General features: G+C 42.1%; 1 protein-coding gene across 1 annotated transcript in view; it reads right to left on the minus strand.

Moving 5' to 3' along the window:
• Window positions 1-366: 366 nt before the first annotated feature.
• GABBR2 (gamma-aminobutyric acid type B receptor subunit 2) overlaps window positions 367-25,689 on the minus strand; it is a 930,408-nt gene continuing 905,085 nt past the window's right edge. Inside the window, exons 18-19 of the mRNA XM_030551629.1 lie at window positions 10,294-10,411; window positions 367-1,873 (exon numbers count right to left, since the gene is read on the minus strand). Of these exons, the coding sequence (XP_030407489.1) occupies window positions 1,708-1,873; window positions 10,294-10,411 (284 nt within the window). The 3' untranslated portion in view covers window positions 367-1,707. The remainder of the gene's footprint in view (window positions 1,874-10,293; window positions 10,412-25,689) is intronic.

A 25,689-nucleotide genomic window follows, 5' to 3' on the forward strand; every position in this document is an offset into this window, starting at 1 on the left:
TTTCACACTTGCTGTCTGGTCACCCTAAAGACACTGAGTGCATCCTGAGGCACCACTGCTATTTTTAGCTAGACAATATTTTTATTTGGTTTAAGAAAATCACTGGTCTTAACAACTGACGAGGCTGTGATACATCACACTGCCAATACACTGGGGAATAGGCTAGGATTAGGCCTCACTTATAGTCCATGAGAATGTCTCTAAGATTGGTTCAGCTAGACCAGGGGTTCTAAAACTCAGGGTTGGCACCCCTCAGAGGGTTGCAAGGTTATTACATGGGGTGTCGTGAGCTGTCAACCTCCACCCCAAACCCCGCTTACCTCCAGCATTTATAATGGTGTTAAATATATAAAAAAGTGTGTTTCATTTATTAGGGGGGTCACACTCAGAGGCATGCTGTATGAAAGGGGTTGCCAGTAAAAAAGTTTGAGACCCACTGAGCTAGAACATCTTACAATTATAATACCTTAGAATAACTTTGCTTAGGGGTATGCAGCTAAGGTATGTGCTCAAATATGAAAAACGATCAGCCCCTATCAACAGAGAGATTAAAATTCATGCTTTTCCCACACCTTTATTTTTCATATTCAAACAAAATATTCTATAGGCAAACTTGGTTTATACCATCTATTACCAGTTACAACTGTCACACACGCAGGTACCAAGCAAAGGTAGTGTATATTATTGTCTATGCACTCTGCAGAATTTGCCTGCAGCCGCAAGGTGCTGTGCCCTGTTCCCCCACCCACCCCGTGTACTAAATTAATATGATTGTAATTATGTGTGGCATAATTCAAACAAACTGTGAAAATCAATCCATCCTGTGACATTAAGACTTTACTACCCATCCATCCTCAGCTTCTTGAGTTAGCAGCCCTAGGACTTTTTCTGCCAGCTTTGAATATTACGGTTGGTTGTGTTTATTTTGAAAGAGAGGCAGAAACTCTGTCAAAATGAAGTCCCTGATGGTCAGCATGGGAACCTGGCAAACACCACAGCTACTCCCTGGAGAACTGTAAAGAGTTCTGCCTCAGAACAGCAACTCTGTGGCTGGTAACACCTCAGGGCTGTTGCTACAACCTCTGCTTCTGCCCTACGTATAGTTTTTAGTTACAAGGGGACCCTGCTATTAGCAACACAGAGTCTAAATCACACTTCAGGAATCATTTCTCAAAATCCCCCTTCCCACTGAAAATCCTCTCTGAAATGAAAACAAGCAAAGACTAACCAGTGCAGAATGCTTCCAACAATTTAACACAACTTTTGTAAAATGAAGTGTATCTATTTCAATAAATGTTATAGCTCTACCATTTTATTTTTCTTACACGGACAGCATATAGTTCCATGTTTTCAGCAGCCGTGTAACAGTGACAGTTGAGTGGTTTTTTTTTTAATTGTCTCATTTTTTGCAAGATTCGTATTTCCCAGCCTCCTTGTTGCTAGTAGAAATTTGGGAAGAAATATTTTCAGTGACTTCTTTGTGAAGAAATAAAAGCTCCATGAATAAGGCTACAGATCAAACTCTAGGTATCTCTTGCTCTCGTCTTTCCACATGAGTTACACTGGTACTCCCATGATGATGGCCTTAGCACTAGTTCCTCTGTGGGGTAAGAGCAAATAGTATGTTTATAGCAGAGTTCTACGTCTGATACTCAGTCCAGTCATTAAGAACTTAAAAGCAGTTCAGGAAGCTCTGATCTCCCATTTCTACAGGCCAGAAACCATCACTCGAAAAGATGGTGGCACGTGTCTGTGCCGAGGACTGGCACTGGGGCTTACACATGGACTGGCACAGCTAGCGTCAACTCCTCCTATGGATGGCAAATAGGCATGGTGAAGAATGGGCAGTTGTAAAGACAATCGGCGTTGTATACTGTAGAGAGAGGGAAAAAAGAGATGTTAGCAGAAGAGGAAAATTGAATATATCAAATGCTTGATGTCTCTGCAGGTTTCTGTAAGAATGTTTTCTCTGACTTCTGCTATTACAGAGAGGGTTAATACCAAGAACATTACATTTGCTGCTGTTGAGATATACCACTGCTTTTACCAGCTTCCCTTTTGAGAGTTTTTTTTGACAGACTAGACAAGACAGGAGAGTCTAATGGCTTGTTTCAAGTATCTCACAACTGTCTAAAATTCCCAGCTATTTTGAGATTAAATGTTAGATTGCTGATGTTTGGAAAAAACCTTTAGCTTGCAATGAGGATGAACTAGCTAACAGAGCACACTCACAGGCTGATTTACCACCATTCTGAAGGTTGGATAACTAGACAGAACAGAAACTGAACGAATGAGGTCCAATCTATGTGTATTTTTAGTTCAAAAAGATTAGAATTAAAGAAGTCAGTTTTTCAAATCCATTTAAAGCAAATAAGTGCATACAGAGGTGTGGAAGGAACCCATGGGTCACTTTGCATCTTTCTGTAGAGTTTGTCTACCTTTGCAGTTTGGGTCCAATCCAGGGACATGCTGAGCACCCCTCAAAGCCCAGTGAAGTCAATGGAAGCTGTGGTGGCTCAGCCGTCATAAAAAATCAAGCCTAACTGTCTATTTGGAGCTTAACTTTAGGCACTCAATTTTCCTAGTGGGCTGGTTTTCACATCACAAGATCCCACCATCATAAATGGTAGTCTTAAGAGAGATGCTGAAGAGTGAGAACATGGAGTCTGAACTAATCTCTCCTCCCTGAAGGAGGAAGTCCTTCCAGAACAGAGTCGAGCCATACTAGCAGACTGCTTTGTGGAAACTTCTATTATCTCTGTGCATGGGCAGCAGATATAATAGGCAAGGGGAGGTGTTGCCTCCTCAGCACAGCTGTCCCTGCTGCCCGACACATGGGCTGTGGTGCCTCCCTCCCACCTCTTCCCCTCCCTGCTGTGACCCTTCCCCAAGGCTCCCATGGCTTGCTGCTGCTGCCTGGGGTGAATCTTCCTGCTCTCCTCCAGCCCATCTACTTCCGCCCTCGGAAGTCCCCACAGTTGCCAGCTGCATCTCTCCTCACCCCCTGCTCTTGCGGGGGGCGGTGTGTGTGTATGTGTGTGTGTAAGAATGCGAGTGGGGAGTCAGTGGCAGTCGGGGGAGTGAGGAGGCGAGGGGAGGGGATCCCTGAGTAACTTTACACAAGTGAAAAAGCCTTCCAGAGACCTAGTAGCAGATCACTGAAACTGTTAAAGAGCCATTAAAGTAGTAATGAAGCCATGTAACAGGCATTTGCCAGTGCCCAGGAGGCTTTTGGCCACATTCAGCTGGCTTTTATAGTGTAGGAAAATGTGTTATTGGGGTTAAAAACAGTTTCCAGTTGAGGACCCTTCAGTTATTCTCTGTACCCAGAAGCAGTAACTGCTAACCTGGCTCAAGGAGGAGCTGACATAGCCAGTGAGTTTATTTCTTGATCTAGTCATTTTATTCAAACCCAACTGAAGTAAACAGGTCCAGCAGGGAACTCTGTGTAAGAAAGGTGATTAAATTACTGCCTTAATCACGGCCGGCTCTAGGCACCAGCACAGCAAGCAGGTGCTTAGGGCAGCCAATGGAGAGGGGCGGCACGTCCGGGTCTTTAGCGGCAATTCAACAGCGGGTCCCTCACTCCCTCTCGGAGTGAAGGACCTGCCACCGAATTGCCACTGAAGAATGAAGCGGAGGCAGTAGAGCTTGTTTTTTTGGCTGCTTGGGGCGGCAAAAATGCTGGAGCCAGCCCTGGCCTTAATGCAGACTGTCAATGACTTTCAAAAGGAGAGATTAGGCTTCAGTTTGGCACAGGTAACCTGGCTTTTCATCTCTCTCTATACAGCATACACTGAACTCCCTGCCGCGCAGCGGGGAATCTATCTGGTAACTGAGCTGTTGCCTGTTCAGTTCCCTTGGGGAATGTTATTAGTACCCTAAGGTGAAATGGGGAGAGGGTGTCACGGGGGCGGCAGCAGGGTGAGGAGTCAAGCGGTGAGCCAGCTGCACAGGAGGGTCTCATGGTGGGCGGGGAAAGGGTCTGCAGGGAGAGGTGAGGAGGTGAGCGGAGAGGGAGGTCTCAGGGGGGTGAGGAGGTGAGTGGCGAGTCAGCAGAGGGTGGGGCAGGGCTGTGGACAGAAGAGACAGGACAGAGAGCTCGTTTCTTCCAGGTGAAGTTTCAGCCACCGCACATGTCTCTGCCTGTGCTCTTTCTGCACTGTGGATAAACTGAGATCTTCAGTTTCCAGGGCTGTCAGTTTAGCACCTTTCACAAGAACCAGAATTTACTCAGGACTTGTCTACATGGGAGATTTTCCCACTTATACTAGTATAATTATTCTGGTATTGCTAAACTGCTATAGTTATACTGGTATAAGTTCCATGTGGACATTCTTGGTACAGACTAAGAGTGCTTTTTTTTGTTTTAGCTTAAACTGATTGCAAAGCAATATAAGCTAAACTGGAGAAAAGCAGTTATACCAGAATATGAGTGTCTACATGGGAAATTTTACCAGTACAACTATAGCACTTCTCATTCGCAGCCTATAGCCTTCCCAAATGGATAAGTCGTTTGAAAAAAAAAATATGCTTGAATGCTTGCTTGTTGATGATCTTTCTTATTCGAATAGATCTGCATTTGTTGTTTGTACATTATGCTGTCAAATGGAGATAGATTACTAGTCACCCATTGCTCTGCTCATGAACCAAAAATTAGTTACTATGGAGAACTTAAAATTGTTGGCTTTGTTCAGATTCTGCATCCCTGTGCTGCAGTATATCAGACAAACATAGGGGGTGTAAGTGATTGCAAATTGCAACACCCTGGACAGATAGACTCAACTTTACATTTCAGGGCTCTGCAGATTTCCTTTCAATGTTTGAAATGTTTGGTGAAATACAAATGTACACTGTTTATCATGCTACTGATGGCATTACATCTAGTGGATTAAATCAAATCCGCTGATTGTTACTCTGCTACTCCGTCACACTATTTTGGTGGTATCAATTGAATCATGCCCATTCCCAAGGAGTGCAAAGGTGGCATGTCTGCTGAGTCGCTGAGTCCATGTGCTGAATCCTTATTAGTTTGATGTTGCACTTTTTAATTGTGTTTATGGTACCGGTCAAACAGAGAATTGCCAAAGCTTATTTTCCCACCAGTGAAACTGCTTACTTTGACTATTACAAGCTCTTCTTTAAAGAGCTATTTGAAGCTATTCCAAGAGAATTCAGTTGCATAATAGACTGAATGGGATTTTTCACCCATTTAAATGTCAGCCATGCCACAAATAAAGCATGTTTGACTACATCAATGCTGGCTGCAGTGGGTGGCAATTTTGCTTTAACTGTACTTAAAATTTACTTTAACTTGAAAACTTTGTTTCCAGCGGGGTAGCCTCTGATAAGAGGATTGGATTAAACATAACAGTTTATACAAAAACTCTGTCTTAAAAAAAATATCTAGCTCATAGTTTGCAAGGGCAAAATGTCTAAAGAGGAGGTGAAAGTTCAACTTCTAGAGTTAGTTACTCTGTATGGAATTGTATTCAACCTGCATTGCTTTTCCCTACCTACATCTTGTGACCATAGCCTTCCATGATGACTGCTCATGAGGTATCTCAAGATGGCTACATAAAAATTGAGATTCCAAAATTAGTGGACATTTTGAAAATGTAGGGTTAACCAGGTATTGGTGTAGGAGAGTTTAGTATTTTATTATCTATAGATTATATTGCAAATCCCTGTCATTGCTAAAGCTAGCCAAAATGAATGATAATGTAAGCTGTTTCAGGAATACAATTCAAACTGAAGTCAATTGGAGTTTGGCAAACAGAACAGCTACAAGTCAGGGCATTGGATGGGGCAGGAGTGGTGGAAGCGCCCTAAAAGTGTGTGCGGGGGGACGGCCACAGGTGCCTGAACCGTGGTTCTGCCCCCTGTGCCACGCCATCCCCCGAGGCCCTTCCTCGCACTGCCCTTTCCCCCCCGAACTCCTGCTCCCACACCACCTCTTGCCCCCAAGACCCCCCCCAATCACTCCTCTCTGCCCCCACCCCCTGTTGCTTGCCCTTACGGACATAGCTCTGGCCCCCCAGCCTCCCTGTTCTAGTGCCCCTGGTATGGGGAATAGAACATAGATGGTTTTTCACTTCTGTATGGAAATATATTCTTTAAATTTATCGGGAACAAGTGAAATTCTAGCAAAAGTGTAGGTCCAATACTAGATAAGGATGGTAAAACTGTCAATCATGATGTGAAGAAGGAAGAAGCATCTATATAAAAATATTCCAGGATTGTCATTCTGTGTGTCATGCAGAAGCCTAGAATGTCTGAGTCAGTGTGAGGCAATGGAAACGGCTACAAGCATGGCTGAGAACTCTGTGCTCATACTGTCACCAGGTTGAATCATCACTGCGTTTCACAGTCTGTTCCCATCCAATGTTTAAGTTCTCAGCTATTTTGACTTTAAGAATTATAATACAGAGTAGATTTCAGTAACACATGCAACTGTGACATGCCAAGAGTCCATCGAAACCATTGTGATATCGGAGGTAACTCAGCCAATCATCTCCCTTACTCTACAGCTAATTTGCATGCAGCAGTCTCATGAGTTGTGTAGATGAGACTGCACAGATGGGGGATTAGTTGGCCCAACTGCCCCACCTGTGTGCCCAGTTGCCACAGTTCTTCAAAGCCATGCACAAAACAACACAACCCCCCCCCCCACAATAATCCCAAACACACACAATCCTTTATGGCAGCACACATCCCTCATTTGCCATCACAACACACAACCCCCACACACAATAACCCCAAATGCACATAACATCTCACAGGATCACACAACTCTCATCCTCAACTGCACAAATCAACACAAATCTCCCAGCACAAACCTTCCCTCACTTCAACACAACCAGAGCACACACTAATAACTCCAAACATCACACTGAAGACTAGAATATTTAAGTCAATGTAAAGTGGCGGAGAGAGCTAAAAGCATGGTTTGGAGCTCTTTTTGTTTGGAATATCACCAAGTTCAAACATCACTAAGACTCACAGTTTGTTAGCAACAAATTATTAAGTTCTTAGTCATTTGTGGCTTCTCCCATCCCCCATGACTTTATGAATTAAATTGGTGTGACAGCACTGCTTTCAGCGACTACTTCAATAAATATTTCTGTTCTATATTTGAAAGGATGAGGTATTCACATCTTACAATGACGGTGAAATACTTTCCCATCAGTAACTAGAGTGAGTGGGTGTTAACAACTGTTATCCAGTCCAGCAGATTTTAAAATGTTTAACTTGCACCCAAGATTATTAAAAGAACTGGCTGAGGCACTCTCTGAACCATTAATGTCGGTTCTTGAGACACTGGGGAAGTTCCAGAGGACAGGGGAAAAGAAGCAAATGCTGTGCTAATATATAAAAAGGGAATTAAAATGGGATGGACCCAGGTAACTACAGGCTTGTTAGCCTGATATCTCCTTCAGTGCGACTTGTGGGGACAAACAACCTAAGTAGCTTTAAGATGGAACTTGATACATCTATGAACAGGATTATATGACATGGTTGCCTGTGACTGCAGGGGACTAGAGTCTGACCTATGACCTTCCAGTCCTATGTAAATGAACAACTAGTTAGAATGATAAATGATCTAAAGCTGTGTTTACAGAGATCAGCTTCCCTCTAGAAAAACTGACTTAACTCCTAGTAACTCAAGAAAAATATAATTTTAATATTCCGATTTAAAGTGACCTAATCTAAACAGCAGTCATGAGTTTTAGATGGAAGAACTTTCTGTGGTGATCAGTTTCATACATGCCTACAACTTGTATTCAGTTCATGCCTTCAGTTAGTATTCAGCTTTATGATGAAGGGTCAGATTTTTAATTATTCAAATATATTGGTAATGCTGAGAGGTAATTTAAATGAAAACTCCTCTTTTTACATTGCAAAGCTTGAGAACTTGAAGAGCTATAAGTGTTGCATGCTAACAATAAAAGGAAGTGAATTGATCTTTGGTTATTACAGAAAGAATGAGTTGACATTTTCCAAAGTAAATGGTCACACTGTCTCCTAGGTTTGCATGAAGAGGAAATATTTAACGACTTTAATTCTAGCTCTCTGGAGTTAAGTATGTTAGATACACATTCCTGAGGTCTATTTGCTGAACTTTACTGAGTGCTGCTAAAGCTGTGAATTGTTAAACTGCTTCACCAACAAGTGGTTCAGATCAACCCTAACTACTTCAACCTTCAAGTCACTTTTTACCAAATTATTGAGTGTTAGTAACCTTAAAGACATGTACTCCACAACTCAAGCTGGCAAAGTGAGCATGGACACATTCAAAGTGCAATTCTACTTATGGAGAGCACAAAGGTTAGGTAAGAAATGGTCTCTTCTTAAAAGGTAAATAAAAAATTGTAGATCCCTAATCCCAGAGTCTAAAGAGTGTTCTGGTTCTCCTATAGGTACACATTCAGTAGTATGAAACCTAAATAGCAAAACCTGCTTTACAAGTACAAAAAATAATAGCATCTCCCTAAAATAGGTGCAATGTAGTGATACAGAATCACTAACACAAACATTTATTTTAAAATGAAAAGAAAAGACCCTTCAGACAGCACAGTGCATGAGTTTGGAAAAGGAAAACAGAGAGAAATTTTAGACCAGTTCCTTGCCTCCATTTTAGCTGCTGTAGTGCCCCAAAGCTTCTGGTAACCAGTGAATTTGCACAGGGGAATTCCCATGTGGCAAAGAGCTGAAGGCTCTGTGCCACCCTATCTGTGCATTCCCCAGCATGTGGAAAAGGAATGTGGCTGCTCAGTGTGCGTTACACATAGGGTATGGCTACACTCGAAACTTCAAAGCGCTGCCGGAGGAGCGCTGCCGTGGCAGTGCTTTGAAGTGTGAGTTTAGTTGCATGTTAAAACAAATATTATGATCAGATCAAAATCTGTTGTTTTATATTGATACTAGATTCAATTTATTTTATATTAAACATATTTTACTCTGCCCTTACAATTTTCAATATGATCCAGTTTTCTGTATAAGGAACATGCAGCCTTAAGGGAGCCAGTGTGGTCCAGTGTGCAGGGTACAGCAATGAGACCTGGGTTCCATCCCTGACTGTGCCATAGAGCTGCTGGGTGACCTTTGGCTAGTCACTTAACCTCTCTCTGCCTCTACCAGGCAGGTGGAGTTTGTCAGCTGTAGTAGGCAGTGCACATAGGAGAAGGAAAACTCTGATTCCAAACCAAGAACATCAGGCCTGACAAGCCAGTTTGTAAAATGTGTGCCAATGCTCTATGGGTCTGCACTGTCAACCCTGGCTACTGGGCCAAGGCAAAGAACCATGCAACCTTAGGGCTTGTCTACATTACCCGCTAGATTGACAGGCAGTGATTGAGTTAGCAGGGGTTGATTTCTCACATCTATTCTAGACGCGATAAATCGACCAACAAGCGTTCTCCCATCAACTCCAGTACTCCACTGGAGCGTGAAGTGGCAGCAGAGTCAATGGAGGAGCATCAGCCATTGACTTACCACAGTGAAGACACCGTGGTAAGTAGATCTAAGTATGTCGACTTCAACTATGTTATTCAGGTGAAACCTGGAGATTTGGGCAGCTAGGAAGAAGATTTTGGGGAATTCTGGCATGACATGAGGCATGGGCAATGGTTGAGGAATGTAGCCACATTAGGTGGATATGTCTGCTTAAATGATCACCAATGAAATAGCTACCAATACTGAAATTTAAGCAGTTATTATTAGGATTCAGTGTTAACAGCTGTTTGGGATGAATGCAGTAGTTCACATCTTTTATAACTACTAGTTCGCTGACTGCATAATTGATAATAAAGCTGGTAAAAATATTTTCTACAAAATGTTTTTCCATTGAAAAATGCCATTTCATCGAAACTGAAATGTTTAGGGGAAAGGCAGTATTTGAGGAAAATTCAGTTGAGGGGAAAGAGCGGGTTGTGAGGGTTAGTTAGTGCTTATAAAGTGCTTTGAACATATGGAGTGTTCTGAAAAATCAGGCCCTAGGTGTCCCAAGTTGGGCACAATCACTGAGGCACCCCAAGTTAGTGGAAAGTTCTTCAAATATTGACATCAAATAATTAAAGAGTATCAAAATCCATAAGCACAATTGGCCTAAATTAAGGTTGCACAGGTAAACTAAAAAACTGTCATTTTCTCATTTTTGTGTGCTCTAAATAATGTTTAACAATAAGTGGGCCATGATAAAACATGATCAAAACTTAACTCTCCAGTTAAAAAAACGTTCTCAGTTCCTCTCTGCATTTACCACTAATCTGTTTTCACCAATATGCTACTTACTGTTCTGGAGAGTTGATATCTTCTACAGGATCTTTGCTTGTTCTGGAGGGCTCTGTTGTGCTCCACTGTGCTTGTGGATTTTGATCAAGGTGATTTTTCAAAACTGCTTTCTCACCATCTGGATGGGGGGAAAATGTTTAAATTGTATTTACTATGATGCAGTGAAAATGTATTTTTGAAACGATTTCCTTTTAAAACATTTGATATATTCTTAGAGGCATGACGTGACCCCTCCATGCACTCCAGTCCAACAACATCTCTAATTTCACTGCAACTCTCAGCCTTTTTCTTCTTTCCCTCACCTCCATTGGTTGATGCCCACCTCAACTTCACTCTCTCTTCTACACTTGATTCCTTCAGTCCTTTCTCCCTTCGTTATGTCTGACTCACTAATTCCAACACTGGCTTAATCCTCACATCTTCCTCTTTCATCCCCTGCTTTCAATTACTCTGAGCACCTTTGGAGAAAATTAAGGACTATACTGACTTCCGTCATTCTCTCGTCTTTCAGATCTGCCTCAGTCCTTGACCAATACCATGCTTACTGACTAATGTGCCAGTAACCCATAGAAACTCCATCTCCATTTTCCATGCCCCTCCTCCAGCACTTGCCATTCTGCAAAAAAATGTTGACCCAATCTGGCAATACCTTTCATTCAATCTTTTCCCTCCTTTCTATGTTTTTCCCAAACCATCCAATTAATCACGTTTTTTATTTCCCCCGTTCTAGTGTTTTTGTGCATCTTCCCATATAGCCCTTGATCAATGACACCTGGAAGAGGGAACACATTCCTCTCAGTTTTGTTTACTGTCTTGTTGTCCATCTACATGCAATTGCAGGATGAACGTATTCTCACTCCTGGTCCTAGACTTTATTTCTTTCAATGTGGTTTCACTACTGTATTGTCCTACACTGAGAACTCCCTATCTTTACATGGCAAAAAGCTGCCCTCGCCTCAGTTAAATCTGTCCTTAAAACATTCTGTGAAGCCTATCCGTGGTAATTCTCCAGTGGAATAAGTATGCAGCATTTCCAGGACTGGATTAGGGCAACCTGGGGCAGTAGTCATATCCTAATAAGTGGAACCCCAGTAGTCCTACTCACCCTGACCCCCCGAGGTCACTTACATAAGAAATTTAAAAATGCATAGGAGACTTATCTGTTCGGTATAATTTGGTATTAAGGGGCCTTCTAAAATATTAATGTGTAGCTGTTATCACATAACATTTAGACCACACACTGCTCTTAGCAAAGATGGCCACTGACTCTTCACTTGCTTCTTGCAGCATGCATCTTTCCAACTGATGGCAGTATAGCAGGCCGGCATCTTTGAGGGCAGACTGGCTTCACTCCCTTTCAAATCTTTATGAGACAGCGGCCATCTTTGCTAAGGGCAGTATACAGGCTAAGTCCCATGGAGAATAAGGGGAGATGACGGTCATTTTGAGACAATTGTCTTAACTGCGGGTTTTTTTTTGTGACTTCAATCCCACTGAGAACAACATCATTTTGAAAGAGGACAGTTCTTAATGAATTTCTTTGAAGGAGAAAATTCTATGTGCCAGCCACTGTTGAGGGAGAAATTTGGAGTCATGAGGAACAATGGCAAAAAACTACCCTTGATCCTAAAAATTTCTTTAAAAAAAACCAAAACAACAAACTACTTGTGCTAGGAGAAGCTGGGGAGTGATAACTCAGTGGTTTGAGCATTGGCCTGCTAAACCCAGGGTTGTGAGTTCAATCCTTGAGGGGGCCGCTTAGGGATCTAGGGCAAAAATCTGTCTGGGGACGGGCCCTGCTTTGAGTAGGGGGTTGGACTAGATGACATCCTGAGGTCCTTTCCAACCCTGATATTCTACGATCAAAAACTGGGACTGAAAGGTTGTAATAGAATATGTATAAATCTATTAAAGGTATTTGTTTCTAATATACTGGAAGCACAACCAGTGTTCTCTAGAGTAGAATAGTTGATGCACTTTGCAACGGTGCTAGTTAAGGCAAAATGGCTGTATGCTGAATACCACAAAGTCACACAGACAGATTATAAAGACATGTGATGGACTATGATGATGAGTCTAAAAATGTTATATCTCTTCCTGAGAAATGAGGGGAGGTTGGATTAGACTTCACATATAGTGTGATATTTTAAAATGCACATGACAGAATGTCAGTCTGTTTCTCAATAGAGCTCTTAAAGTTAACAGACAATGCCCGTTCTCACATTTTAGCTAACTGGCATGCTCATGAAGAGAGACCTACATGGCTAGTCAAATGGGTCAAATTCTGCTTAGTTATACCAGTGTAAATCCAGTGTAATCTCAGAGTCAAGGAAGACACTCTTGGGATTAGACTGGTGTAATGGAGCAGAATATGGCCCAGTGTATCTGTTCTCTCTACATTTATAGAGCGTCTGCATTACTAATGTGTTCCAAATCCTTTGTGACCATTCCCTCTTGGAAAGTGATATTTTAGTAGAATTGTATTTTGATGAGGGAACTGAACAAGGAGAGGGTCAATGTTACAGTTACATGTCTAGCTGCTTCTGTCCCCTTTCTGGTCTCTGAGTCACCCCTTCAGGTGCCAGGCCACAAGCTTTTACCTCTTCTGAGGAGGAATTCCAAAATTCTCCCACTATCAGATGGGATAGTACCCTGTGGTTCTTCCCTTTGGGAGTCTGTGATCAATGGTGTATACATTTGTCAGGGTCTGTTTCCCACTTTGAACTTTAGCGTCCAGAAAATGGGGACCTGCCTGTTTCCTTCTAAGCTTAATTCCTAGCTTAGATCTTATCACACTGCCACCAACCCAAAATATAGTGTTTGGGTACACTCCCTGTCCCCCAAAACCTTCCCTGTGGAATCCAAGACCTAAACCCCCTGGGTCTAAAACAAAGGGAAATAAACCATTCCCCCCCCTTTCTTCCTCCCAGATTTTCCCCTCCCTGTGTATGCTAGGAGATCACTATGATTCAAACTCCTTGAATCTTAAAACAGAGAGGAAATTCACCTCCCCCGCTTCTCTCCCCCTCTCAGACTCTCCCTGAGAGAGAGACAGTGATCCTAACACAGAGAGAAATTAACCTTTCCCTCCCCCTTCTCTCCTTTCCCCCCACCAATCCCTGGTGAGTCTAGACCCCGTCCCCTGGGGTCTCACACAAGAATAAAAAAAAAATCATTCAGGTTCTTAAAAGAAAAGCTTTTAATTAAAGAAAGAAAAAAGTAAAAATTATCTCTGTAAAATCAAGATGGAAGAATGTTACAGGGTCTTTCAGCCTCACCTAGACCAGAGGGACTCCCCCTCCCAGCCTAAGTATACAAGTTACAGCAAACAGAGTTAAAATCCTTCCAGCAAAATACACATTTGCAATAAAGCAAACAAACAAATGCCTAATCCGCCTACTATCTAGTACTTACAGTATTGAATAGAAGAGACTTTTTCAGAAAGATTGGAGAGCCTGTATAAATGTCTGGTCCTTCTCAGACCCCAGAGAGAACAGAGGACAAAAAAAACAGCACAAAAAAAAGACTTCCCTCCACCCAGATTTGAAAGTATCTTGTCTCCCGATTGGTTCTTTGGTCAGGTGTCAGCCAGGTTCACTGAACTTGTTAATCCTTTACAGGTAAAAGAAACATTAACCCTTAACTATCTGTCTATGACAACATTGTTCAGACAGTCTTCTTAAAAATAAAGTATTCGTTATTTTAAACAATAGAAACAAAGAATTTAGAGAAAAAGCATTAAAAACAAACAGTCTAGCTGCATGTCTGTCTTAGCACCCCCCTGAGGGTAGCGAGGGCAGGCCCAACTCCTTCAGATGCCCCCAGTACGGGGTGTCTTAGTCTGTTTTCCCTGAACAGCTGAATACGAGGCTAAATCTTCAAACTAATAGTCCTGACATTGTCCCTTTTTACAATCCTCAAGGGTTTGCAAGGAGGTGGTTTATCTTGAACCATTCTTTTCCTTCCTGCCTGTTTTTTCAGACACACAATCTCCTCTCGTGTTAAGCCAATACACTCTCACAGAGAACATCTCAACCAAGTCAACAGACAGTATTCATAAATCATTACAGAGCAGCTCCAAATACATCAAGGTAGTTCTTTGCTACATATGAAAAGTGTGACTGTTGCAAGCATACAGGCAACATGGAAAAAGGCATGAAGGTGAAAATGGGCGAAGAAAACAAATGGTGCAGTTAGGGAGGAGGCTAGGACGGCGTGAAGGAAATGAGATGATGAGTAGCAATACACTAGAGAAAAGACAACACTAGAGAAAAACAGCAACAGAGCTGCAGAAAGCTTTCCATGGGTTTTATGTATTGTTTCTTTTGCAGTAGCACCTAGCATATGGAAACCTCAATCAGAGGCCATTTTGTGTTAGGTTCTGTAATACCTGTAAAAATATCCCCAAAGAGCTTAGAATCAAGAGTAATAATGAGACAAAACAGATGGTGAAACAAGGCAGTGGGTTGGGTGTCAGGGAAGGAAGATGGAGTAACAGTATTATGTGTGTTTTTGTGCAAACTAGTTAGTCTCCACATGTGTTATTCTGTAGTCATCACAGAACAAGAGAGTCTTAAGGAGTGATTTGAAGGGAAAATAGGATTCACACAGGAGAGGATGCCGAAGTGAGTAGTGTATGGGAGTGCTATGGTCCAAAGGGGTAGGAGCAAAGATTTTCAGTATATTGGATGGACTAGTAATGAACTTGGTGAGAAGGAAGGAGGAGGCTAGAGAAGAAGAGTTACTTTAGCTAATGCAAGGAATGACCATACAACAGGGACAAAGATTTTAGTTGTAGGAGTGGAGAGGGAAGGACGAAATTTAGAGATGTTATAAAGAACGAAATGATGGGATTTGATTGCCTGGATGTGAGGAGAGAAGAACAGAAAGGAGTCGAGTCTGACACCAGTTAACATAAGAAGTTTAACATTTTGGACAGTGGTGAGGGTGGGGTGGGGGGTGAAGAGAGCTGAAGTGTGCTGCATTTGCTGCGGCAGCTACTGTCATGTAGGTTCAGATTTTATTTTCTATACATCACATTTTTATGTGTATTGTTCTTGGCATTTGCGTAAAAGCCTTGTGGTATCTAAGCAGAGGCATTAGACAGGAATGCTTTTTTCTTTCAGAGATTAAAACAATGTTTGATGTAGAGCTGATTAAGGTGACAGTGTAACACACTGACTTTATGATACAGACCAATTAAATTAACAAACAAAGTTACATTTGGCAAATCTTAGAAATTAGGGACTGAACAGACCTGTGGTTTATCTAATCCACTCCTTTTTTTAGAGCATCATTGTTACCCATACTACATTTTCTAGCCAATTGTCCAGTCTGGTTTTAAATGTCTCAGATGAGGTCCCACCATTTCTTGTGGGAAACTCTTCCACAGTTGAACAGAGCTCAGTGCCAGGAAGATTTTTACTAGTGCTCATGGCTGGATGGTGCTCAAAATAAGTGTTGGAGTTGGGGAGAGCAATTACATACCCACTCTCCTTCACCTCAACCTGGCCCCCACCCCTGACAAAATTTTTTATCTTCCAAATTAGAAAAAAGAACAACTGAAATATTTGGGGGCTCTTCCCCTTCCAACAATACATAAATCCTGTCCCCTCCCTCAAAAGCTTCTCTGCTGTAATGCCCGCTGTTGTTTCCCTACTCCTCCTGAATATGAGCAAGCACCTGCTCCATTCACCAGGTTACAGGCTCCCCCTTTCACCCTTTTAATTGATTTACAGGCCCCCATGCTCCCCCTTTCCTCCTCAGTTGCAGGCTGCCCCTAGAAGCTGTTGATTTGCCAAGCTCCTCTCTCCTTCTGCCCCAGTTTTCCCCACTAGATCCCTGGGGCTGCTCCTGATGTGGGGTGGAGCTCTACACTCTGACTCTGGGACTACCTTGATTCTGCCTCAAAAACCAGCTTATGAACTTATGGAGCACTCAGGAGGAGCACTCTTAGGAGTGGGAGACTCACCAGCTCCTTCTTTCCTAGATTGCCCTCTCTGGGGCTGCACTGAAGATGCTACAGTCTGCTAGCCCCTACTCCCAGCCCACTTGCCCCTTGCTCTTTCCAGGGTGCTTTAGGAGAGAAGGGAGAAAAAAAAGTCATCAGCCTAAAAGGGGGTTAGTTTGTTTAAAAGGAGAGGAGATTTCATAGGTAGGGTTTAGCCCCATTAGTCCTTCAATACCTGAGTCACCCTCAAATTTACACATCCTTCTTGTGTCTCATTATTTGATACCCTCTCCTATCATGCTAGTCAATTCCTTTCCCTTCTTGACAGTACACGTAAGCATACTCATAGAGTATTGCCACGCCAAAGTGTTCATGAATCAGGCCCCCCAAACTCATAATTGGCTTAAAATGACTTTTAAAATAATAAACATGGGGTTATTTTTATTTGACCTCTCATGTTTTCAAGCTTTACTCCACAGCCAGGAGGGCTAGTAACTTTCATTTTTTTAAAATGAAAACTACAGTTCTCCCAGATCACATGCCTCCAGAAGCTGAACCTTGAAGAAAAACACCAAATGTCCCAAGGCTCACAATAAAATTATGAGAATTGGCAACACTATATATAGACAAAGCAATGGCAGAAACTTAAAACATACCAACATTTTGAGAGCAAAGGGAAAGGACTTGGTTCAGATAACAAGGCTGCAATTTAAATTTCTTGCGCACATAGACACGGCACAGACAATAATATCGATAGTATTAACCAGTGGGTTTATTATATATATATATAATTTCATCATATGGTTCACATCATAATCATGATTTATGTGCAAAAATAGGTGAAAAGGAAATAAAGTAATTGCACTGGCAAACTTTCAAGCTTCCAGTTACCTCTGAAGCTCAATATTGGCTTGAACATCTCTTTCTTATTGTCTTCTCTTTCTGTTACTACAGGATGTGAAACCTCAAACTGAATGGGTTGCACTGAAATGTTCTAACTCACTTTAAAACTGCATTTCCATTATCTGTAGGCAGTTTCTAAAGCACTCCACATTCGCATCTCATGCAGGTACTTAGAATCTTGAATAAATAATGCCTTGGCATTTTCTATTCACAGAGCAGTGGCAAGAGAGCCAGGCAGATATCAAGTACTATACATGGAACAGAACTGATTGGAAATGCAAAAGCCAGTGCCCGATTGTCATTGAATGGCAGAAAGCTTTAGCAAAGGACTTTTATTCATCTATGGTAGAGAAGTGAATTCCAGTTACAAAACTCACAAGTGTATAGATCCTCTCACTTGTTATAGTTTCTTAATGAAACATGAACTATTTCTATGGTTTCATATACGTTTCTGTAAGTTTAAATTTCAATGTCATTTGTACTGTTGTAGTTTTATTAAGGCTCTTTGTTACTCTGCTTAAGTTGCAGCAGCATTTTAATGGTTTGCTACTTGATGAAAATACTTCTGTTTACCCTGTTTCTCCTAGTTTGATCATTACTTGCAATTCTATTGGAAAACATATTTTACACTCCACTCATTAATAAATACAAGTCTAATGCTGACTTGAGGAAAACTGGCAGGTTTAAAATTCACTGTTTTAAAGCCAGATAACCTATCTGTATTGTTAAAAGAATCAGAATTTTTTGAAGCAGATTTTTTTAAAATCTACTTTAATTTTCCAGATGTATGTTGTTTGTTTCCTTTAGACAGTGAAAACAGACCAATCAATTTCTGTTTTGTCAGCAATTTCTAATGAATTTCATATTTTGGGATCATAAGTCGGAGATGACAATCTGCAGATTAGAAACACTACACCTATTAAAAATAAAACATCTCTTTTGAAAAGAATAAGATAAGATGACCGTATTCTCAGTTGGTATAAATCACATAGCTCCACTGAAGCCACTTCCCAGCAGGAGACAGTCTGGCCCAACCCTTCTAATGAGGTTAGGCTTTGAAAAAAGATTTTTTTAAACAAAGCCAGGGCAAAATTCTACTCTCATTCCACTGTAAATGTGACAAAACTCCATTTATTTTAGATTTACATTAGCGTAAATGAGAACAGAAACGGAACCACCTACATTTTGGCCCTAAATGGACCTCACAGCTATTGTTACTACTGTTGTGGTATAGGAGTCACAGTATTAGGGTGGCACCCAAAGGCCCCAATCAGGATTGGAATCCATTTGCTTGGCTCTGTACAAACGAATAGGAGGTCCCTATTTTGAAGCAGTGTCCCTTTAAAGTCATATAGATCTCATTTTTGAAAGCCTTTGAATCTATCTGTGGTTCAGTCTCATGCTTAATGACTTCATCAAAGCAACTTCACTGAGGTATCATTTCTCTCTTCTGTTGCAGATGAACTTCTCTTTTTCCTGCGGTTACTAGCACCCTGTCTTTGAAGTTTGTTTTTCTTTGAAATATTTCTACAAGAGGAAAAATTGTAACACTAAAAAAACATGGGAGGCTGGTGAAAACTGACAGTAGATAGGCAAACCTGACCCACCAAGTTGTATTCTGAGTCAATTTACAGCAGTGAGTAAAGATTATACTGTGTCTGACATGATGGGTAATACCTTCCCTGAGCAAACTATAGTGCTAAAGAGAGAAAATTTGCTAATGTGACTAGTAAAAAGTCTGAGTTCTCTCAAGTAGGGGGAATAAAGCGTTGCAAATCACTGCCTTTAACTTCTTACTATACTTCCCACAGTGCAGATGTCATTCATTGATTCTCCTCATGAACTGCTCTACAACTTACCACATAGATGTAGAAATAAATCAAGGGATTCTACTGAAGAATATAGAGTTTGGTTTTATATCAAAAGTCCTGTCATACATGAATCATTTATCATTTCTTTATCTAATTAAATGCCAAACACAATGTTAATGCATAATTGACTGCATATTTTAAATGATAAAATGTCAGTAAATGAAAGATTTAAAATTCCTATGCCAACATAAAATAAGCCACATTACAAGTATATATTTTTTTCTGTTTTTCTTGTAGGGCCAAATTCAAACCCCATATACACGCATTCAATTCCCATTGACTCCTGTGGGATTTATGCACAAGTATTTGAGAATCGAATTTGCCCTTAAACAGAAAAAGGGAAGAAAAGCTCAGGAATCAGAAGGCACCTATTTCCAGCTGTGAAAAGGATTAATAAAAGATCAAATGGAAACTTCCTCTAGCAGATATAATCAATAGCTCTTTAGAGGACAACTGGTTACCAATGAATTAATGAAAGAAATAAACTAACAGCTACAGTAAGTGCAGGTCTACTCTGAAAAGCAACGTTTAAAATGGCATAATAAAGTACGTCATTTATTAGGCGAGCATATTTGCTCATTTGCAAGTAAAAAGAGGTTGAGATCCCATGCTGCATTTCTTGGAGGCATAGCACAGAAGGCACAGCCCAAGGGGAGAGGAGTTTGGCCTGCTCCAGAGGACTACATGGCTTCTGGCAGACATCTGAGAAGCCCCAGGATTGCACCAATGTATGGCAGCTTCCTGAGGGCTACTTCACAGTCTGAAGCAACCCAGAATCTCTGTAGCAGTATGCACTAAAGAGACGCCCTGTCCTTTCTTGACAGGACCTTTCCTGTCCCTGATACACCCTCTACACTGGGACAGCATGGGGCCACTTATGGCAGCCCTATGCTGTGCAAGTGCCATGGTAATTCTTCTGTGGGCCCATGAGCACATTTCTGGCTCCAATACACTGTCCAAGTGGCTTGGATGGGGGATAAAATCTATCCTTTTTTTTTCAATAAATGCCAACCTTGGAAACTCAATCTGGACTCTTCTTGCTTGCATATCATCACCAGTAGCAAATATTCTGCAGGCCAAATTCTGTTCCAAAGGGTGTTGTATACAATGTAACAGGATGGAATGTAGTGTTACAGTTGGAACAAAACTAGCAATTCTGTTAGTAGGCGAGCCAGAACAAAATCTATCTCTGCACTCATAACTCTGCAATGCTAGCAGAAGCAATGCGTTTAAAGAAAATAAACTATTTGAAGAAAATAACTAATAGAGTTGATGGAATGTTACAGCTGAAAACATTTCTATTTGGTTTGGGAAGCCATTTGATTCTGTATCGCAGAGGTTCCAAACTTGGCCCCAAATAAACTAAATGCTTTCCTAATATTACTTTTCCATGTAAGCAATTGCTGTAGATGCCACAGGAATGTTATGGGATTATGGATGGGACGCAAATGTCTTGGACAATCTCTGTAGGGTCCATCCAATGAAAATATTTGTGCTGCACAAATACAGCACAGCACTCCTGATATAAAGAGTCAAACTGGGAGTTGCAGGTGCTCAGCACCTCTTGGGATTTGGCTTTCTATTCACCTCGCTAGAGAGCGTGAATATAGATTGCTGTGGTGTGACAGGGGGGTTTTAATGGCACAAGTTTGGAATGATCACATTTCTCACATGTGGCGATATGGATCTTGGAGCTCATCCCAGAAGAGTGTTCCTAACACCTTCATATTCCACTACACCACTGTGTGTGTTCTGGCCAAGATTTTCTACTGTTAAACTCATAATTCCATATTTGAGATGAATGGGAAAATCAAGCAGCCTATTTAAGTGTTTAACTACAGATTTAGGAGCCTAACTTTTGCTCCTATTTTAAGAAATGTCTCCATAATACACAAGTGTGTGCTGTAGTATTAAGATTTTTATAAGAGATGAGCTGTACGGCTTACCTGTGGTGTCATCCAACCTCTGAAATGTGGCCATTCCAAACTCATGCCAGTGATAGACAATTGGAACCTACTGAAAATATGTTCTTTTAGAACAGAGGAACACTGCAGCCTGGAGATTGGCTTAGGGATTAACCATGCCCATAAGAGCAGAGGCAAATGATTTTGAAGTGCCAAATCTGCTTCCCCTATCTAAGCCCTGGAACTACATCACAGCTTCAGTCTGCTGTTACTTCTCTTCTTTACTGTCCTGCTAACTCTCTCTCTCTCTCCACTCACCAGCAGGCCAGACATGTACTATGGAGTTAGTGCATATAGCCCATCTCCTGTGCCCAGACATAGGCTATCCCTCTGCCCCCAGGTGAGACATGTGGTCACTTTGAATTCATGCCAGTACCATCTTTCTATCAAGCCACAACATTAAGCATTCCCTCTTCCCGTCTAAGTAGGGGCTCACAACAATTTCACAAATATGCTTCCCTTGTCTATTCTAAGAAGCTGCAGGGTCCAGCCACAGTGACCATCTTTCTTCTGGGCACTGGCATCTCTAAATTTAGAGTTCACCTGCTCCAAACCTTCCCCTGTCAAAAGTGTGTTATGGTAAGCTGTAAACCAGCATGCACAATATTTCCAGTTAGACACACCTGAAACTCATCTAAGAGACTGTCATTGCTACTGGGCCCTGCAACTTAAATAATAAAGGGATTTGGAAGGTTCATTATCTAAACTTTTAAAAGGCTTTGGTTTGGCTAGAGCAAACAGTGGGGTTTTATTTGCCTGAGGTTTTCACTCTGGCTAAACCAATTAATTAGTTCACAACAAAGAACAATTTTGGATACAAGAAGATTCTTGTGAGTGGAAGCAGTTTAATACAAAACAAACAAACAAACAAACAAAAATGGAACCAGTGGCATTAAACAAAGTTCAATAGGAGAGACTTTGTGTATTTTATATACCAGTGATCTGGAAGAAAGAATTTGAAAAAAATCATTAATAATAATATACTGCTAGGGGACAGTACAATTCTGATTAAGCTGAATAGATTTTGAAATCTGTAATTCAGTGCAGAAAAAGCTAAAATGATTTAGCCTAGGGACAAAGATATGAAAATGGAACATGCCCTTGGGATTTGCATGGTGCAAAACAATGAAAGGTCTGGGACACTGATGTTTAAAATTTGAATACCTTCAGCATGCGGTGGAAAGGTTAATTGAGCACAAACAGAATATGAGCTACACAGAAAATTATTCTAATAAACTATTAGAAATAAGAGCAAGGTCATATTTAGAATACTCTTTACCAAGGGAATCATTTTTATTCAAACCACATATTCAAGAATCCATTTGGCACAATTTAATGGCTCTTTTTTGCATGAGCTATTGTTTGTGTTTTGTTATTTTTTTCTGGCGTGCCTGTCACTGGTGAAGTAGTCCACATTCCTTTCAAACACATTATAAAAGTGCTTAATTCAACTTCTTGGGATTAGTTCTTGTTGCTGATCTCAGCCCAGTAATTGCATGACTCCAGCAGCTATATATGCTTTTTTAGGACATTGGGAACTTTCTGGAGCCAAAACTAGTGTAACTATAAGTACAGCCACAGTTGAAAATCTGGATATTCTCTGACACGAAGGGAAAAAAGCTGCTTTGATCCAAGCCAAAACTTAATATGCTCAAAAACAAATTATTTTGACCTATTGCAACAATAGTACAACATTTTAATGACTGAAAGTCTGCAACAAATATTTTCATTGAAGTAGCTTCTGTCTAGCTTAAATGGAGTTTGTGCCGCGCAGAAATATGGTACCTGTGCCCATCTGTTTGTTAATGTTTAAGCAATACACGATGCCTTATAATGATAGACTCAAGGAACTCAGCTTAACAAAAAGAAGCTTGGGGGTAACTTGAATACAGTCCATAGTACCTGCATGGGGAAGAAATGGTTACTCAGTGTCATAGGTGCTGACTTCCCCTCTTTCCCCTTGGTGTTCAATCCTTGCTCTGCCCCTGGCTCCACCCCCACTCCACCCCTTCCATGAGGCCCCACCCCCATTCCAAAGCCTTCCCCAAAGTCCCCGCCCCAACTCCACCATCTCCCTGTCCCTATTCCAACTCTTTCCCCAAATCCCCGCCCTAGCCCCGCCTCTTCCCTGCCTCCTCCTCTGAGTGTGCCATGTTTCCACTCCTCCCCTTCCCTCCCGGAGCGTGCTAATGCTGTCAAACAGCTGTTTGGTGGTGGCCGGGCGGGAAGCACTGGGAAGTAGGTGGAGAAGCGGGGATGCAGCGCGCTCAGGGGAGGAGGAGGAGGTGGGATGGGGGATGAGGAGAGTTTGGCTGCCAGTGGGTGCATAGCACCCACTAATTTTTCGCCGTGGGTGCTCTAGCCCCAGACACCCACGGAGTTGGTGCCTATGGTCACTGCAGTTCCTCAAGATGTGTCTCCCTATGAGTGCTTCATTCTAGGTGCACTGGCAACACCTGCGCCTTCGATTGGAGATTTATTATAGCAGTGTCTGTTTGGCCCATGCATATGTGTTACTCCGCCTCGTGCTGCATGCTGTTGTTATATAGCACTGTGTGAGCTAACTCTCCTCAGTTCCTTCCCTACCACGACACCCCATAACAGGGAACTCTGAAGCAGCAGGGAAGGAGGGCGGGTAGTGGAGCACCCATAGGGACATACATCTCGATCTGCAGTTACTGCACAGAGTAACTATTTCCTCTTCTGTGAGCAGTTACTCTCCCTATGTTCCACTGTAGGTGACTCCCAAACAGTTCTCTTTAAGGAGGAGGGGGCTTTGGAGTCTGGCTCTGCTGTACTTTCTTCCATACTGGACTAAACACAGTGTTGGAAGCAGATTTGTGAATTGTTGCACAGTGTTCAGCAAATGTACACAGAGAAGCCCAAGTTGCGGCTTTACATATTTCAATGATAGGAACATTCTAAAGAAAGGCTGTGGAGGTCGAAACAGACCTTCTTGAGTGAGCTCAGATGTCAGTGGGTGCTTCAAGATTATGAGATTGGCAGCAGTTGCTAATACAATCTTCTTGGCGCAGTGATGGGATTATCACAGCAAATGTCACCATTCTGAATTTTTGTGCCTTCACAAAGATGTTGAGTTGTCTTAAAACTAGACTGTGTCTCCAACCGCTGCCTTTTTGGGGGGACCAGGAAATAGCTGGAGTAAAACCTCTTCCCTCTGTGCTTGTGGGGACTGGTACAATTATGCCCAGCTGTAGAAGGGAATAAGTTTCCTGCCATAGCAGGGTCTTGTGAAAAGGGTCTCTGAAGAGGGATAGGGAAGGGGGGTTGGTGAGTGGAAGAGAATTGAAGTAGATGCAGTACTCTGTGGAAATGTTCTCCAAAACCCACTTGGTCGTAGTCACGGACTCCCATGCCCGCCAGAAGTGGTAAAGGGAGGAAGGTAGGTGAAACATTGCAGCTGGTATGAAAGGGGGTAGGAACTCAGGACCTTGACCATCCTATCTAAATTGATGCTTTGAGTTGAAACGTTGTGAAGTTGAGAGCTGGGAGGTAGGTTGTTTCCTCCTCTGAAACCTCTGTCTCATGCGGTGAGTTTCATATTGCATCTGCAAGCCTGGGAACTGGGTGGGATGGGATCTCTGCACTGTCTGGGACCTTGTCACTGAGTCCTGGTGTAGTCTTTTGAGGGGTCTGAGCTGCTCCTGACTGGCCTTCCATAGCTTGCTCATGGATAGGGCAATTATTTGATCCTCACCTCTATATAATTCTAGCAGTCTGCTTCAGTCTCTGTTCATGGAGGTAGCCTGGTGCAGCCTGGGTGTCATAAAATCATAGAACATCAGGGTTGGAAGAGACCTCAGGAGGTCATCTAGTCCAACCCCAACACCAACTGCTCAAAGCAGAACCAACACCAACTGTTGCCCCTTTGCTGTTCCAGGCCTTTCCCTTTGCTTCTCTGTACTCTCCCCTTTATAGCAGACCTTGTTTCCCCTACTGGCTGCTGCAGCTGTGGGTGCCTGCTTCCATGATTGGCAGCCCTAGCAGCTCTGTGGGGGTGTGGTCAAGCTGCTTGCGGTAAACAGGAGAGGCTCTCCTCACTGTTCTGTCTATGGTCAGTTTAGGGCTTGTAGACCCCATTACAGACCTACTAAATTTTCTCTTCTGGGCAGGCGTGTAGCTCCACAGAGATCATAAAGTGGCCATGGGCTCATTTAATATATGCAGAAATTCATCCATGTTGCCAGTGAACACCTCAGAGCTGTCAAAAGGGAGATCTTTATCGTATTATGGACCTAATTTTGGAATTCAGAGAGATGAAGCCAGGAGGCTCTCCTCATAACTATTGTTGTGGAAATCGAATGAGTAGCAGTATCGGCAAAGTTGAGAGAAGCCTGTAAAGTAGCTGAAGAATAAGATTTTTCTACCAAGGCGGTTGAGACATTTAAGATTTTTATCATAGGGCATAGATTTAACGTGGCACTGCCTTCCACATTCATTAACCGCCTTGACCACCAAGGAGTTAGGAAATGGGTGAGAAAATAAAAATTCTAACTCCTTAGAAGCAACGCAATATTTTTTGTTTGCTCTCTTGTTCCTGGGAGAAATTGAAGCTGACATATGAAAGATGACATTTGCAGGATCCAGGAGTGCCTTATTGACTGGCAAGGCAGTGGGGGCAGAGGAGGCAGTAGGGAGGCTGTCAAACAGCTTATGATTCAGTTCTTCAATCTCCTTGATGGGGATC

The sequence above is a fragment of the Gopherus evgoodei genome, chromosome 2 (assembly GCF_007399415.2).
Source record: "Gopherus evgoodei ecotype Sinaloan lineage chromosome 2, rGopEvg1_v1.p, whole genome shotgun sequence".
NCBI lineage: Eukaryota > Metazoa > Chordata > Testudines > Testudinidae > Gopherus > Gopherus evgoodei.